We start from the raw sequence: 15,344 nt of genomic DNA, 5'->3' as shown, positions 1-15,344 counted from the left end.
TTTGACCGAATTCCTGCTTAAAATCATAGTGGCTTCCGTTCCCTACTTTCCTACCAATAAATTTAAACACCCTCACAACAAATGTTTATCATTTGAACATGTTTAAATTCATAACTTGTATTAACCTAACGCCCTTTTTTATAGTGTGTTTTTTTGAGGATCGTTGACCTCTGCATAAAGTTGGCAATCATTATGGACATTGATGAAAATTATTAGGGTGGCAAAATTATAAAAGTTATAATAACTTCAGAAAAAAAATCACTCTAATTTTGGGATGGGATATCTGTTTTCTTAGGCAAATTATGAGTACTAATTAATTGGGTTTATAAAATCTAGTTTGAAAATGGTGTACATTTCTTTCAAAGATATATAATTTTTTCTACGAAACTTATTTGTGAAATATTTTTTTACATTAATAAAAAGAATTGAAATTCTTAAGTCTATAAAGTACACCTTGCATATTGAATTCACGTGTTGTGATGTGTGTTTTCTTAAGTAAAGAAATAATAATATAAACTCAGACCATTATCTTGAAAAAGACTGAACGGTGTATCAAATTTATGTTATTTTTTAAAAGCCAAACGTATAATTCATAATCAATAATAAATTAAAGGATTTTTAAACAATGACTATTGTTACTAGCATAAGAGTCGGTGTAAACCTTCCGATATATGGTATGTTGGCACTTAGGGCTAATATTGGTCGGCTGTTCTGGCTTTCAGCTTTGGCTCTACGATTCAAAATTAATAGGAACTTCGGCTGTATTTGCCGTGTTGGCCGTATGGCTTTACGGTTCAATTTTTTTGGGCCTTTTAGTCTTTATTAGTGGGCCCTTCCGATTTGTGTGTAAACTGCTTTTTGAGCCCTTTTTGTATATATCCACGAGCTTCTCCGTCTCTTGCGAATCACATATGATATTTGAACATTAATATTAAAATGGATTTTTCCGTTAATTTAGTCAGTAGTCACTTGGTGGTAATATTTATCCATTTTTAATTTAAGTTTTACTTACGCGTATGCTTAAACACACAACTCTATATTTGATCACTTCCTAAGAAATATTGTTATTTACCAAGTAATACTTACTTTTTTAGTAAACAATGGAAAATGACTTTATTTACGGAAAATCGTGACAGAAAAAGTAGAGTGGTTCTCACTTAATGGTAAACATTCTTAAAAATATTTGAACTTGAATATTCGAAAGAAAACGTTATAATTTTTATGACGGTTGCGTGACTTACCCAGCCAGGCAAACTTTATCGGCCATCAGTGAAAAGTCATTGTCAAGGTGCCAAGAAAAAGTACATAAATTCGTGTTTATATTGTGGTGGAGGGAAATTCGCACGTATAATTTAGGTTAGCAATCTTTGAATAATATTATTTTCTATATTCTCGACAAAAGCTTCCATTATTTATTGATTTGGCATTAACTTTGTGGAATAGCATGATGATTTAAATAGAATAAAAACATTTGTATAGACCAGTTTTTTAATGTAACCAAGACTAGTATCTATGTAGAACTACATATGTTCTCATAGAGTTGATAAGAACATCTGTAGTTCTCGAAACTAGTTATATAATAAATTCAAAAAAAATTTTCGAATGTATATAGGTATTTTTATATTTAAATTCAAAGGCTTCATATCATCCATGTTTATATTCTAACCTATATTATATTTCCAATTAGTAGATTTAAGTTTTGTACTGACATTACTTGGTGGAACAACAACTTCGTAGCTTTTTCTATTTTATTTTATTTGAACATTTTGTCGTTACCGACATCATCAGGGTATATATATATATATATATATATATATATATATATATATATATATATATATATATATATATATATATATATATATATATATATACATATATATAAATAAATATATATATATATATATATATATATATATATATATATATATATATATATATATATAAATATATCAAACAAATTTACATCGCGTTGCGTTGCGAATAATCCGAAAATAATATTTATCATCCTGAAATAGAACCCATAAATTAGCTTTTAACTTATATAACTCGTAATTTGTTATATTTCTGTCAAGAGGAACAGGATAACAATGACAAATAAGACATAGAGTGGGTAATATGCTTATTTTGTGGACACGTGTTCCACCAAACACGTGTCAAATAACAACTTCCGTCTGGAAAATTCATCTCTAGAGAAAGCGAACGTCCACAGAAGGTGGGAAAGTTCATAAACACATTTCATAATACATTTTGTATATTAAAAGCATTGTTAACTTTGTGGTATTGTAATATAACACTCTCCTTATCGTTTATCGTTCACTTTGTGTAATATCATTTTAAAAACCACTATTTTGAATGATAAGGAGAGTGTTATATTTCATAATGGCTTACTTTGTATAAATTTAAGGTATCAACATTTCAAAACAAATAATTACATGAGATGCACTCACTTATTTTTAGTATTTATCATAATTATAATTAGTTTTACTATGGTATAAAAAATATTGTATTGCAAAAAGCGATCAGAGGAAAATGAAAAAATATTGTAAGTAAATTTTGCATGCATAAATTTTTTATATTCTTCTTATTATTAAAATTTCTTCATATCCTTACATACATTTACATTGAAAAATTAATAGCGTTATAATTTTATTTTATCATAATACGGGGCTCAATAATTATGTTTAATTTTAAGGAAGGCTCTCTCCAGCCCACCTTTACAATCAACAATAAATAAAAACGGAGATTATACATAATTTTTAAAAAATCCACTTATTTGAAAAATTATAAACAATCGCCTGACTAATAAACTTGACTTTTAACAGCTTCATAACAATGAGATTGTCGTGTACTGAATGAAATGGATAAATTTATATAAAGATGTGTTTGCTATTTCGCAATTGCGTTATCGAATTTGTCCGCTAAGTCGATCCTCGAAACATGCAATCAAAGTGGTTTGGTATGCAGATCTATAATGGTTTGTTTAAAAAAACTGACCTTGCTCGTTTTAATACGTACACACTAAACTAAGGTTTTAAAACTGTATTCAGTTTTAAAAACGCTTTTTTTGTTCGTATGAATATTTTTTTTTATGTTTTGCACTCTTGTACAACTGATTATTATTATATAAATCTACAAGGCAAAATGACACACAAGAAATCAAACATCGTGATAATATTATTATTCCGATAAGGAGGAATAATGGCATATAAACTTGAGTATGTTAATAAATATACAATATTTTAGAATTTTGATATAGATGGACTATATCTCCAAAGAGTTCCCGGGTTCGATTCCCAGGGAGGTCAAAAAAAGATTTTTTTTTCACTCTAATATTTATTAAATATTACTCTGGACTGGTACAAGAAGCACAGGGCTGATCAACTTGTCTTCATGCAATCAACCATCAATATAAACACTACGTCGCTACGATGCAGTGCCCTATGCACCATTGGGTGGTGCGTAGGGCAAAGAGTTTCAAAACTTTGAGTAGTGTGATTGACAATCATGGGTAGAATGGTGAATGTTGAACGTGTGTAATGTGAACACTTAACAAGCCTTTGACAGGTCATAAGCCCTGTAAATATCCAGACATTCATATTCCTCTTCATATATGTTGAGATGTAAAAAAAACTACCATGTTGAGAAAACCCATATTTGTGAACAAGTATTTGGACACACTTAAAATGTTACATTAAAATAGTAGGTTGTGGTGCTTAATTCATCTAAAATAAATTTTACGTTGGGTTAAAGATTGAGATACAACGCAATGACAAAATGGCAGCATAAGATGGTTCTTATTTAAAATAAGACTCCGCATTTCATCATCTATAAATACGTACGTATTATTCCGTTGAAAATCACTTCAACGGAATAATACGTACGTGCAAAACTATTAACGTAAATAGGATATCTACAATCAGAACCTAAAATCTGGCGGTGTCAAAAGTCTGCGTAATCGGAGGGCGTGTATGACTAGATGTATGGATGTGAAGGAGGCGAGGAGTGTATGTCAGGACAGGAGAGTGTGGCGTTCCATCCTCTCTGCCTACCCCTGCGGGGAAACGGCGTGATGGTAGTAGTAGTAGTAGTACAATATCTCTATTTTTGCACATATCAAATATTTGGAGGTCCAAATTCGTTCCTTGCTTTATGTATGATATTTATTCAATGGGTAAAGATCACGATGTGTGATTATTGGCCAATAAGTTAATATGAAAAATCACAAGACTATCGGTAGCATTCTTATTGAAATATGTAGAAAAATAAAGGATATATGAAGGTTTAAACTTTAGATATTTTTCTAAAACGAAAAACGTGCTTTAGCATACGTCATCAAATTTCCGTCATCGAACGTTTTATCACATCATATGCTTTATTGTCTATGGTTTATATAGCTGTAATAGTAGTAGTGTAGATTGTTTGTTTACCACTACACTACCATTTTTCTTACACAAATATGAGGGGAGGGGGGGGGGGAGGGTGGACCATAGACATCAACAAATAGAGCCGCCAATAATTTAGCAATGTTACCAATATTAAAATAACTCCATCGTTTCTGTGACGCCATTCATTGCCAACTTACGAAAATAACGTTTTTTCAAAGGCGAATTTTCCAAAAGAAAATGATGAATGAAAATATTAATTATATCGGCTGTTATAAATACAAAACGAGTCTAAAACAATCCTTTATAGGTTGAATATGTTAAATTAGATATTCCTCCCGTCTGTCAAAGATCCTTTATTGGTATATATACATATGTATATATACAAATGTATACATCATTTTATTTGCGCGTCTCTAATATATTATTCCCTGGACATCCGTTCGGGATGTCAAATTGTGACTTGTCTAACCGATTTCATTATTTTTTGCACTCTTCACGTCTCGTTTCCATATATTAGGGTAAAAAATCAACAGCATTCGATCGCATATGACTAAACTATGAATCGTTATTTTTGCAATACATTTTGAATACATTAAGATTGAGCGACTCTGACATGTGTGGCCTTGCACTTGAATCAAGCTATCGCGGTTTATGAGCGTGACGCCTCTGTATTCGTGTACGAATGTACTCATATACATACAAGAACTACTCTACATATTCGTAAAAAAGTCACGCCTATTAACCGTATGAAATGCGTGTTACCTGAATAAAATCGCTCCTTTTTGCGCGTGCGAGGTAACATTTCACTTTGAAGTATTTGCAAGTAATAAAAATGTACAGTAAACCCCATATAACGTTGATACAGACACTGTGTTATCAAAGGGAATGTTATAGGGGCCCTATGTTTTTTATTGTTTTTTTTTTCTTTTTTCTTAAAAAAGAAAAATATTTTTGATTTTATTATTTACACATTTTTTTTAATTTTATTCTTTTTCTGCGGCTCATTGTTAGAAACAGGTATCAAATTGTGGTAGAGTGAGTTCGAACCGAGAAACTCTGGCTTACGAGTCCGCAACACTAACCACGGGACCACAACCAGTCACTGTGAAAATTTAAAATTTAAATCAGCGGAAATGACTAACATTAGTCGTTACCAAATCTAAATACAATTTAAAAACATTTACTCCCCATAACGTTCGTTCCGATAACGCGGTCCTTATCTCAACGTTATAGGGGGGATTACCGTAATTATTTTTTGTGCTGAGCTCGAAAATGCGTGTTTTGATGGTTGTTCTTTTGTATGAGTTCACTCAGTTTAATAAATGTTTACTCTTTTATTATTAGGTGGGTTTATTAATGTTTTGGTTCTGTATATTTCATCGCTAATCTCATACATATCTTCACATAACAGACACCGGTATGTTCATCGTGTTTATGTAAGATGCAAATTACATGACCTTAGATTAAAATAAAATACTATTTCAGCCACTTTTTTCTTCTATCCAATATTCTATTTTTGTCTGCATCCCAGTTTTTAAAAATAGTGGAAATCTAATTAGGAATTCGTGAGTTTTTATTCAACTTTTGTTTCAAAATAAATAGAAATGGGAAAATTATTGTTTTAATTTTGATATAGAATATTTTTACATGTAATTTAAAGGATAATAACAATTTGAAATTCAAATACATAATCGACGTTTATTTTTAAAACTTTGTTTTCGAGTGATGTTATATTTCATTCGTAACCTTCGTGTACGGAATGTACGTAAATTAGCGGGCTTATTGCTAAGAAGCTATATCTTCCAACCAATCAAAAACAGACCAGTGATGCTGGTCAAGGCCAAGTTTAAATATACAGCCTTTAAAATTAGAGGGCAGCTAGTGCTTATACAAAAAATATAGATAAAAATATAAATAAAACATTGTTCACCTGAATATTTTCGTGCAATCCGATTAGAATGAATGTTATTTTCCAATCAGTTTTTTTTAAATAATGTGGTATACCACAGTATTTTTTTTCTACATGCTAAGTCTTTGAATGTGTTACAAAATAAATATTTGAGTATTTCTCGGTTCGATATGTGTCCATGATTCAAATCGAACTATTCAATTTAACCGAGTATCAACCCTTAAGGGTAATAAACCCCCAGAGCATAGAACTTCCAGGAATTCCTAGAAACACGAAAACTTCAGCTAATTGCAAACATTGCTCGCACACAAATAATATTTGACAATTCAACCTAGTTCCATTTGACTTGATTATATAAAAAAAGTATGCTTAAATTTTATTATGAATAAAAATGACTTGTTATTATGTTGTTCAGTTGCTGTTATTCGATTTTATTGTTTTTTTCTTCATTTTTTTTCTGGTTTATAAAATCTTTGAAATAACCGCTACAAGTCCATCTAAAATTTCAATAATTTTTTAGTGCACATTCTTCATCACAGTCTTCTTCAAATGATGCTTTTAACATTTGGTGTCGTAATAAAATACTCAGTATTCGGTATTTCTCCAGCCTCATAAAATGGCCAAACTAGTGAACTTTTTTTGTTATTTAGAGTGTCCATAACATTTCTCTTTTTTCCCATGCGTCTTAAATCATAACGTATTCGTTTTGAACTGGCTCAACCCATGATCTTTTGGTCATTCCTCTATACCGCCGCATTTCTAAGGCATCAATCGATGTTTTTCGTAGTGGTTTGAAGGGAGAGTCCAGCTCTTAACGTCATAGAGAAACTCTTAAAATATGTATTTATAGATTAGGCGTTTAATTTGTAGAACTCTATTTTAATTTGTGTATTAAATGTTAAAATCTAACACTAATTTCTCGAGTCTACTAAATTGTATTTTATTTAAAAAAAAACACATAAAAAATATTTTGTGACAATTGTTTCGCCTTGTTATGTTAAACTTAAAATATGAGTAAAAATATTATAGTACAATTCTCATACGCAGAATGAGTACGAGGATTGTACTGTGGTTTTGAAACCGAAAATTAGAAATTAGTCCTTTATCTAAATTATTGTATTCCTGTTGTGTTCCAAAAATAAACAGAGATAAAACTGTGGTTTCTGAGTCAGAGTGGGGTGGTATTAGGTAGGTAGTTTGGGGTTGGTCGGTGGGTGACGCGGGAAGAGAGTAGCGGGTGGAGGGAGGGAAGGCTTTGCCCTCTGTAGAACACTTTCCCTTGTTTTCCGACCCGTGGTGGAAGTTTAACTACCCTAAATCGAATGATGAAATAAAATAAATAAAATATTTAAGAGCACTGTCTGGCAAACGACTCATTTTATAAGATTTTCAGCAGTTGCGATATTTTTAGTTACTGATAAAAAAGTCCAACAATTTAATGTTTTTTGCCAAAAGTAAAAAAAAACAAAATTAAGTCAAATTTCGGTATGTATCAAACACAAATTTTATTTTATTTATTTAAAAAATAAAACTATAAGTACATAGGTTTTTTTTAATAAACAAGTTTATATAATTTTTTTCATATTATTATTATTATAATTTCTAATTTTACCCTGTGCCTGAAAATTGGTGCGGCCCCCAAGAAATAAGGGGTTAACATTTTAGAGTCAACCATCGAAACGTCAATTTATAACATATCCCCTTTCTACTTGGTGTTGTGCAACTTGAACTTGTGCACTCGTGTATTCACATTGACCCTCCCAGGCGGTCTTTTCCGAAGAAAATCTGCGAACAGTAAAAAGGCATTTTTAAAAAAGGCAAAACATTAACTTGTAAGCGGATATCTCGCTTATAGATTGATTAATTTCTTTTTATTATTGCCGTTTTACTGAATGGTTATTTTCCCGTTCCGTGTCGCGGCGGGGTCGGGTCGTCACGCACACTGACGCAGTGTCAGTCTGGTGCAGTGTCTGCAACTAGTTTATATAGTACATACGTGTGCGGGTAGTGGTGCAATGAGGGTTGGTATTGCACAAGTATTGGTGGGTGCGTGAGTGTCGCTTAACACATTGCAGACCCGGATACATATTTATTTATCCTTAAACATATATTTTTAGATTATCTTAAGGCCTTTAATTCACATTTGCAAAAAAAATAATGAATAATGATAACGTAAAGTGTAGTAATATTGCATCCATTTAATGTATTTGGAAATAAACTCGAATAATGACGAGGCATTATTTATTTACCGAAATAAGTAATGATGTTAACATAAGACATTTTTTACATAGAATTATTATTTGCGAAACTTAAATATCGTAAGGAGAAATTATATTACTGTTTTGTTCTAACATTTCTTGGTGGAACTAAATTTTATATAATAAAATAACAACTATATAGTTTTTTCACATAAAACAACTACATATATAGTGACCGGGTTTCGTTATTTATTATTGCTATTAATGCTGTATTTTTTTTGGTCCTACACGTTTTAAATAATATTAAATAATAAAGATAATATTATTATTATATGTTATATAATACTATTATAAATATTAAATATAAATAAATACCTGAGATCATTCAATATTGTAAGAGGACATTGATATCGTTGTGTATCCCTTGTTTCGTACAATTTATCTTTGACTTGATCTTTGATCTTTCCTCTTTCCCCATTTCCTCCCTTCTTTTCTTTTCAAATGCTGAATTTTTAAAATTTGAACAGTACAAGTACATGTTTTGTAATACTCGTATATGTGTATAACTTGATGTAACTGTTGAGTTCTCAAATAAAATATAAATAATAATCATAATGATGAAGGTAGTTGTTAGTGTTGTCGACCCCTTAGCAAAGTGTTAGAGCACGCGGCGTGCAGCGCGCATGCAGCCGTAGCGGCTACACAGGGCTCCCCTACGCTAGATTCACTTTCCTCCGTCCGCGCTCAGTAGGAGAAAGTTGGCCGCGCCGCGCGGTCCAGTTCTCAGGCGCACGGAGCTAGCTGCCTCTGCCCACAGCCTACTACGCTCGCTACGAGATCGCGAAACGATCAATCCTCGCAAACCTCGCATTATTCAGACACGCCGGTACCTTTAACCCTCAACTTCAATAAACTAAACTTGTTACCGAGTTTTGTTAATATAATATATTCGTTATTATTTTTACTTTACATATGTTCAAGTTTTTGTTCCTGCAACAAGTTTACGAAGTGTTTCGTGATTTTATGAAGTGATTTACTTTTCCGCGAAGAACGAAATGCGAATGATTAAAACGATAAGTGATGTTTATCTCGAGGTTCGTCATATATATGGTTGAATTTTAGAGAGGAAAAATCAACGAGCGGATATTCGTTCCTAACATTTCAGTTGACAACGATGTTTCAAGGTGAATAAATTAGTTTTTTGCGAGTTTACATAATTCAGAGTGCACGTAGTTTTTGGTTAAACATTTTGCGAAATATTTTAAACAAACGTGACTTATTTTATTGCGATGTGTTGAGTAACCCGCACCCGGTGGTATGGTCGGATTGAAAAACTACGGACTCGAATGAAACATTTGCTTTCTTTACGCTGCATTTACTTTCGCGACCGTGACAGGGCGGTCAAGGCCGCCCCGCCCCCGCCCGCTCCGCAGCCCGCTGCCCGCCCGCCCGCACCGCGCGCTTATCACCGGCATTACGTGTAATCTCGCAATATTCAGCAATCCCGAAGCGAGGAGGAAATCGGGGATATCAAGCGCCTTCTCGCGCTCCGAGGGAGCTAACAGGTGCGTCCGCGGGTGTGTTTTATAATTACCTTATAACATTGTGCAAGGTTATGTTCGGGATCGCCAATAGCGACTGGGCAGATAAACGAGCCTAAACCGTACCGCTAGAGATAAGGCCGCGGTTTCGTCCCCTTGACATTGAAAATTTGGAAACTCTGCCGAGATAAGTATCGGTACCGGGTGATCCAAAATGCAGAGCTTCGCGCATCTCGTTCCCAAGCTGGAGCAGGACCCTCCCAGCAGGGAGAACAGTCCCTCGCTCTCGGAGCCGGGACTGGTGGTAGACGAGGTCGACCACGAGGAGACTGTCGAGGAGGATCAAATCTACATTCACAAAAATGGTTCTTCCAGCCCGGAGCACCCGAGAGTCATCATCGAACCCAGTCGAATATCCAGTAAAATGGAAATACTCGAGTTCAGAGGCTGCGAAATAATAAGATCCACTCTGGAGCCGCGAATCCATCGCATAGAAATGAACAAGCACAGTGACCAACCGGCTTCCCAGTTCCGCGACACCAAGCCCAATCTGGAGGAACTTTTGAGGTTCAGAGAAACGAACGGGAAAGAGGATAATCCCAAACGATTTCAGGACACCAACGGATGCGGAGAAGAGCAACAGGTGATTTTTAGAGAAGTCAGCGGCTGTTACGAAGAGCAGCAGAGATTGCGAGAGCAGCAAAGGGCGGCCATAGAACTGTGCAGGCCCGGTCTGCAGGTGGTGGCTCTACCCCCCGAGGAGTTCCGTCCGCCGGTGCCTCCGCCCCCGCCGCTAGTGTCGTCCACCAGTCCCGGGGTCATCACGCACGGGCCCATGCGGCCGCCCCCGCCCCCGCCCCCCAAACTGCCGAGACACAGCGCGGAGAGAAGCGCCCCCTACGAGGAACCCTCCAGCTCTATTCCTGATTTAGGTGAGAATCTCCTTTTTTTAATACGTATTGTATTTATCTATTGACCAAATGCTCTGATATACTTTACAACTGTATTAATATATAATAATTATCTTATGTAAACGTGCTTGATTATGGAAATGCAAATACATACTAATAAAACCAATAATAATATTCCATACATATAATTGCAAATATCTGCAATACGCCGTGAAAGGAATTACACGTTTACATTTACATACAAACGAATTGATCGTAAAATTAATTTCAAACACTTTTGAAATATTTTTCAGGTGATGCGTCTAAAATCAAAATTATGATATCATCTATTTTCATAATCCAACATTTTTTATCATGTCTTAAATTTCCTCGCAAATTTTAGCCACCCTGCTTTTTTAGCCAAACAATTTTGTCTGTTTATCATCGTCTGATAATAAAATTGCATAAAACTTAAATATACATTAATTTTTTTCAAATAGCCTGTGTCGCAACTCGTCAGCCTTCTTGAGCAATAACTAACATAATGGATGGCATAAGAAGATGTAATTTTGTCTCTCTGAAAAATAAACACAAATAAATGTAAATACCTTTGCGTATATTCATTACAATAATTTAAATATCAGTATTAAAAAAATATTTTTAATTTTATTTTGTCATTTATTGGGTTCTTTTACTGGATTCGTGTGTGAATTTTGAATCCACCGAGTGCAGATTGATCATTATCTTTGGATATCGTTTAGTTCTGAAAATATTATACATATTACAATTTTTTATCGTACATTATTATTAAGTTTCCATATTTATACATTAAAATGAATATTACATGCGAATGTGAAATAATGAAATACATATATTAAAATTAGTTTATTTATTTATTGAAAAATAATTTACAAAAATTATTAATACATATCCATTAAACGTTGAGTCCTGAAAATAAAATCGTGTTATCATTTATCATTATTTTATTGCACATTATTATTACATTTGCATATTAAAACATAAAACAAATATTACACGCGAATGTGAAATAATAAAATTATAAATATTTAAGTGAGTTTATTTTTTTATTGAAAAAATATATAATAAACACATGAAATCAACTTTCATAATTTTCTCATTGATTAAATGGATTACTCATTTAAATTAGGTACCTTAAAAAAAAGTGTGAAAAAATACGATTTTTGAAAATGATGCGGAATCCATCAAAACAGGTTTCACAATAGATTATATGAAATAGTGGTGTTTACCAAGTAAAAGTTTTAAAAAAAAACAAGTTAATATAACGAAAACCAAATACATAATAAAAAGTAAAATTAGTAGTAATATTAAACCTTATTTAAACATTGGGTATCCACAATGTATAATAATAAGTAGTATATATATATATATATATATATATATATATATATATATATATATATATATATATATATATATATATATATATATATATATATATATATATATATATATATATATATATATATATATATATATATATATATATATATATATATATATATATATATATATATATATATATATATATATATATATATATATATATATATATATATATATATATATATATATATATATATATATATATATATATATATATATATATATATATATATATATATATATATATATATATATATATATATATATATATATATATATATATATATATATATATATATATATATATATATATATATATATATATATATATATATATATATATATATATATATATATATATATATATATATATATATATATATATATATATATATATATATATATATATATATATATATATATATATATATATATATATATATATATATATATATATATATATATATATATATATATATATATATATATATATATATATATATATATATATATATATATATATATATATATATATATATATATATATATATATATATGTATATATATGTATATATATATATGTATATATATGTATATATATGTATATATATGTATATATATATATATATATATATATATATATATATATATATATATATATATATATATATATATATATATATATATATATATATATATATATATATATATATATATATATATATATATATATATATATATATATATATATATATATATATATATATATATATATATATATATATATATATATATATATATATATATATATATATATATATATATATATATATATATATATATATATATATATATATATATATATATATATATATATATATATATATATATATATATATATATATATATATATATATATATATATATATATATATATATATATATATATATATATATATATATATATATATATATATATATATATATATATATATATATATACATATATATATATACTAAAAAGAGATAAAAAACTATTAATATATTTTTATTCATATTGCATGGAATTTGCGTTCATTACTCATCTTTAAAAAGTTTTTTTTAAACATTAATAACCAGATTCTTTTTTGTTTTTGAAGTGAATGATAAAGGTAGGTAGGTACCTTTTAGTTAGGTACTGAAATTTCATCGTGGTTAGTTTTTGAATGTACCTTGGTTCTCTGAAACTGAGGATTGCCAGTAGCAGTTTTTATTTTCATTAATATGCAATACATGGAACTTCGAGTTGTTGTCTCATTCGCTACTTCGGGCATTCCGAAGTGCGAGAGGGACACAGAAAATCTGAATTAAAAATATATTTACTCCGTATTCAGTATCAGGTAAACGCAGCTAATTTTTTTCAACGATTCACGAGTGATACTTTTAAAAATAAATATTAATGTTGTAATGACCTTCATGAATCATTTTATCTTTTTTTATCAGCGAGATAATTTTTTTTGTGGAAAAATTACGGTTTACTATCAAAGTTATGCGATACTGATAAAAAAATGTATTTGTGGATTGACCTTGAATTGTTTAATGTGTTCCAATACAGTTTTTATTATTGATTAAAAAATATATAGCAAAATTATTCTTACTTCCGACTTTATGATTGCCAATCTGCATAGGAATAATTTGATTCAATCAATGAGATGAAAAATAATACGATAGGGACCTTGAATACATAATGACGAAGACAGAAACACACAGGTATATGAGCAATCGTTTCAAACGTTCACGTAATTATCGGAACAGGATTTGATAAAACTTAATAATATTTTTTTTGACATCTCAACATAGATGAAGAAGAATTTGGAAGTCTGGGTATTTACGGGGCTTACGACCGTAAAAGGCTGGTTTAAGTGATCACGTTACACACATGTAACATTCACCAATTCTACCCATGATTGACAACCACACTACTCAAATTTTTGGAACTTTTAGTTATATTGATTAATTTCTAAATAAACTGTTTGAATTGACTAGAATTTAAATAGAGACATCTATGACTAGATGAGAGAAGCTTTTTATTAAGCAGAAACTCTTTTATTTGTATGTGAGGTCTGAATCCTGGATTATATTCACATACTCAGAAACGCTAGGAAATACCCTTTGAATTTTTATTTTTAGCTTATAATTTGACCAGTTAATTTTATTTACAACATTTTGAGTGTGTCCAAATACTTCTTGTTTGAACTAATATTTGGACACACTCAAAATGTTGTACGTAAAACTATCGTTACACTCTTACCATAACTTTACTGCAGTTGCTACTTTAATACTAACTAACCATCACGCCGCTTGCACGAAGCGGTAGGCAGAGAGAATATAACGCCACACCACTCTGTCTTTGCAAACATTCTTCGCCTCTTCCACATTAATGAATCTCCTCATACATACCCGTCGATTATTTTGACTCCTTACCTGACCGTTTTCAAGTATTTGACATACCTGATCATGCCATGTTTTTCTCGGTCTTCGTCTGCTACTTTTTTACAACTGCATTCGCTTCATAAATTTGTTTTACCGTTCTTTCTTCACTCATTCGTTCCATGTGTCCAAACCATCTCAACACACATTTCTTAATTTTATCGAAAATGCTTATCCCAGATTTGCACTCCTTTCGTATTTCACCATTCGAACATCTATCGTATATCTTTTTGCCGCACGTTCGTCTGAGGGATCGCATTTCGGCTGCATTCAGTCTACATTTATTAAAGTATTAATTTAAATCTCAAATATAATTCTCTTTCGAGACGCCGTATCAATGAGTGCAACGCCCTGTGCATTTTTATACTATGAATACAAAAAGTGTTACGAAATATTATGTAATTTTGTACGCACCCACTTGTAATATGAAATTTGTGTATGAAACAGGAGTTTCTGCCTTACAATAATTTTTATTGGCGAACAACTTAGTATATTTCACTATGTATTTCTGAGATTCTATTGGG

The 15,344-nt window shown here is 30.8% G+C and overlaps 1 protein-coding gene across 1 annotated transcript in view; it reads left to right on the top strand.

The window, feature by feature from the left end:
• Window positions 1-9,241: 9,241 nt before the first annotated feature.
• LOC148300142 (uncharacterized) overlaps window positions 9,242-15,344 on the top strand; it is a 49,516-nt gene continuing 43,413 nt past the window's right edge. The window contains exon 1 of the mRNA XM_088275192.1: window positions 9,242-10,968. Within this exon, the coding sequence (XP_088131318.1) occupies window positions 10,251-10,968 (718 nt within the window). The 5' untranslated portion in view covers window positions 9,242-10,250. The remainder of the gene's footprint in view (window positions 10,969-15,344) is intronic.

Source organism: Brachycentrus maculatus, unplaced genomic scaffold (genome assembly GCF_059751285.1).
Source record: "Brachycentrus maculatus isolate JH-2025_06_01 unplaced genomic scaffold, ASM5975128v1 h1tg000816l, whole genome shotgun sequence".
Lineage (NCBI taxonomy): Eukaryota > Metazoa > Arthropoda > Insecta > Trichoptera > Brachycentridae > Brachycentrus > Brachycentrus maculatus.
Note: the sequence above shows the minus strand (reverse complement) of the source record. Positions and strands in the feature narration are given on the sequence as shown.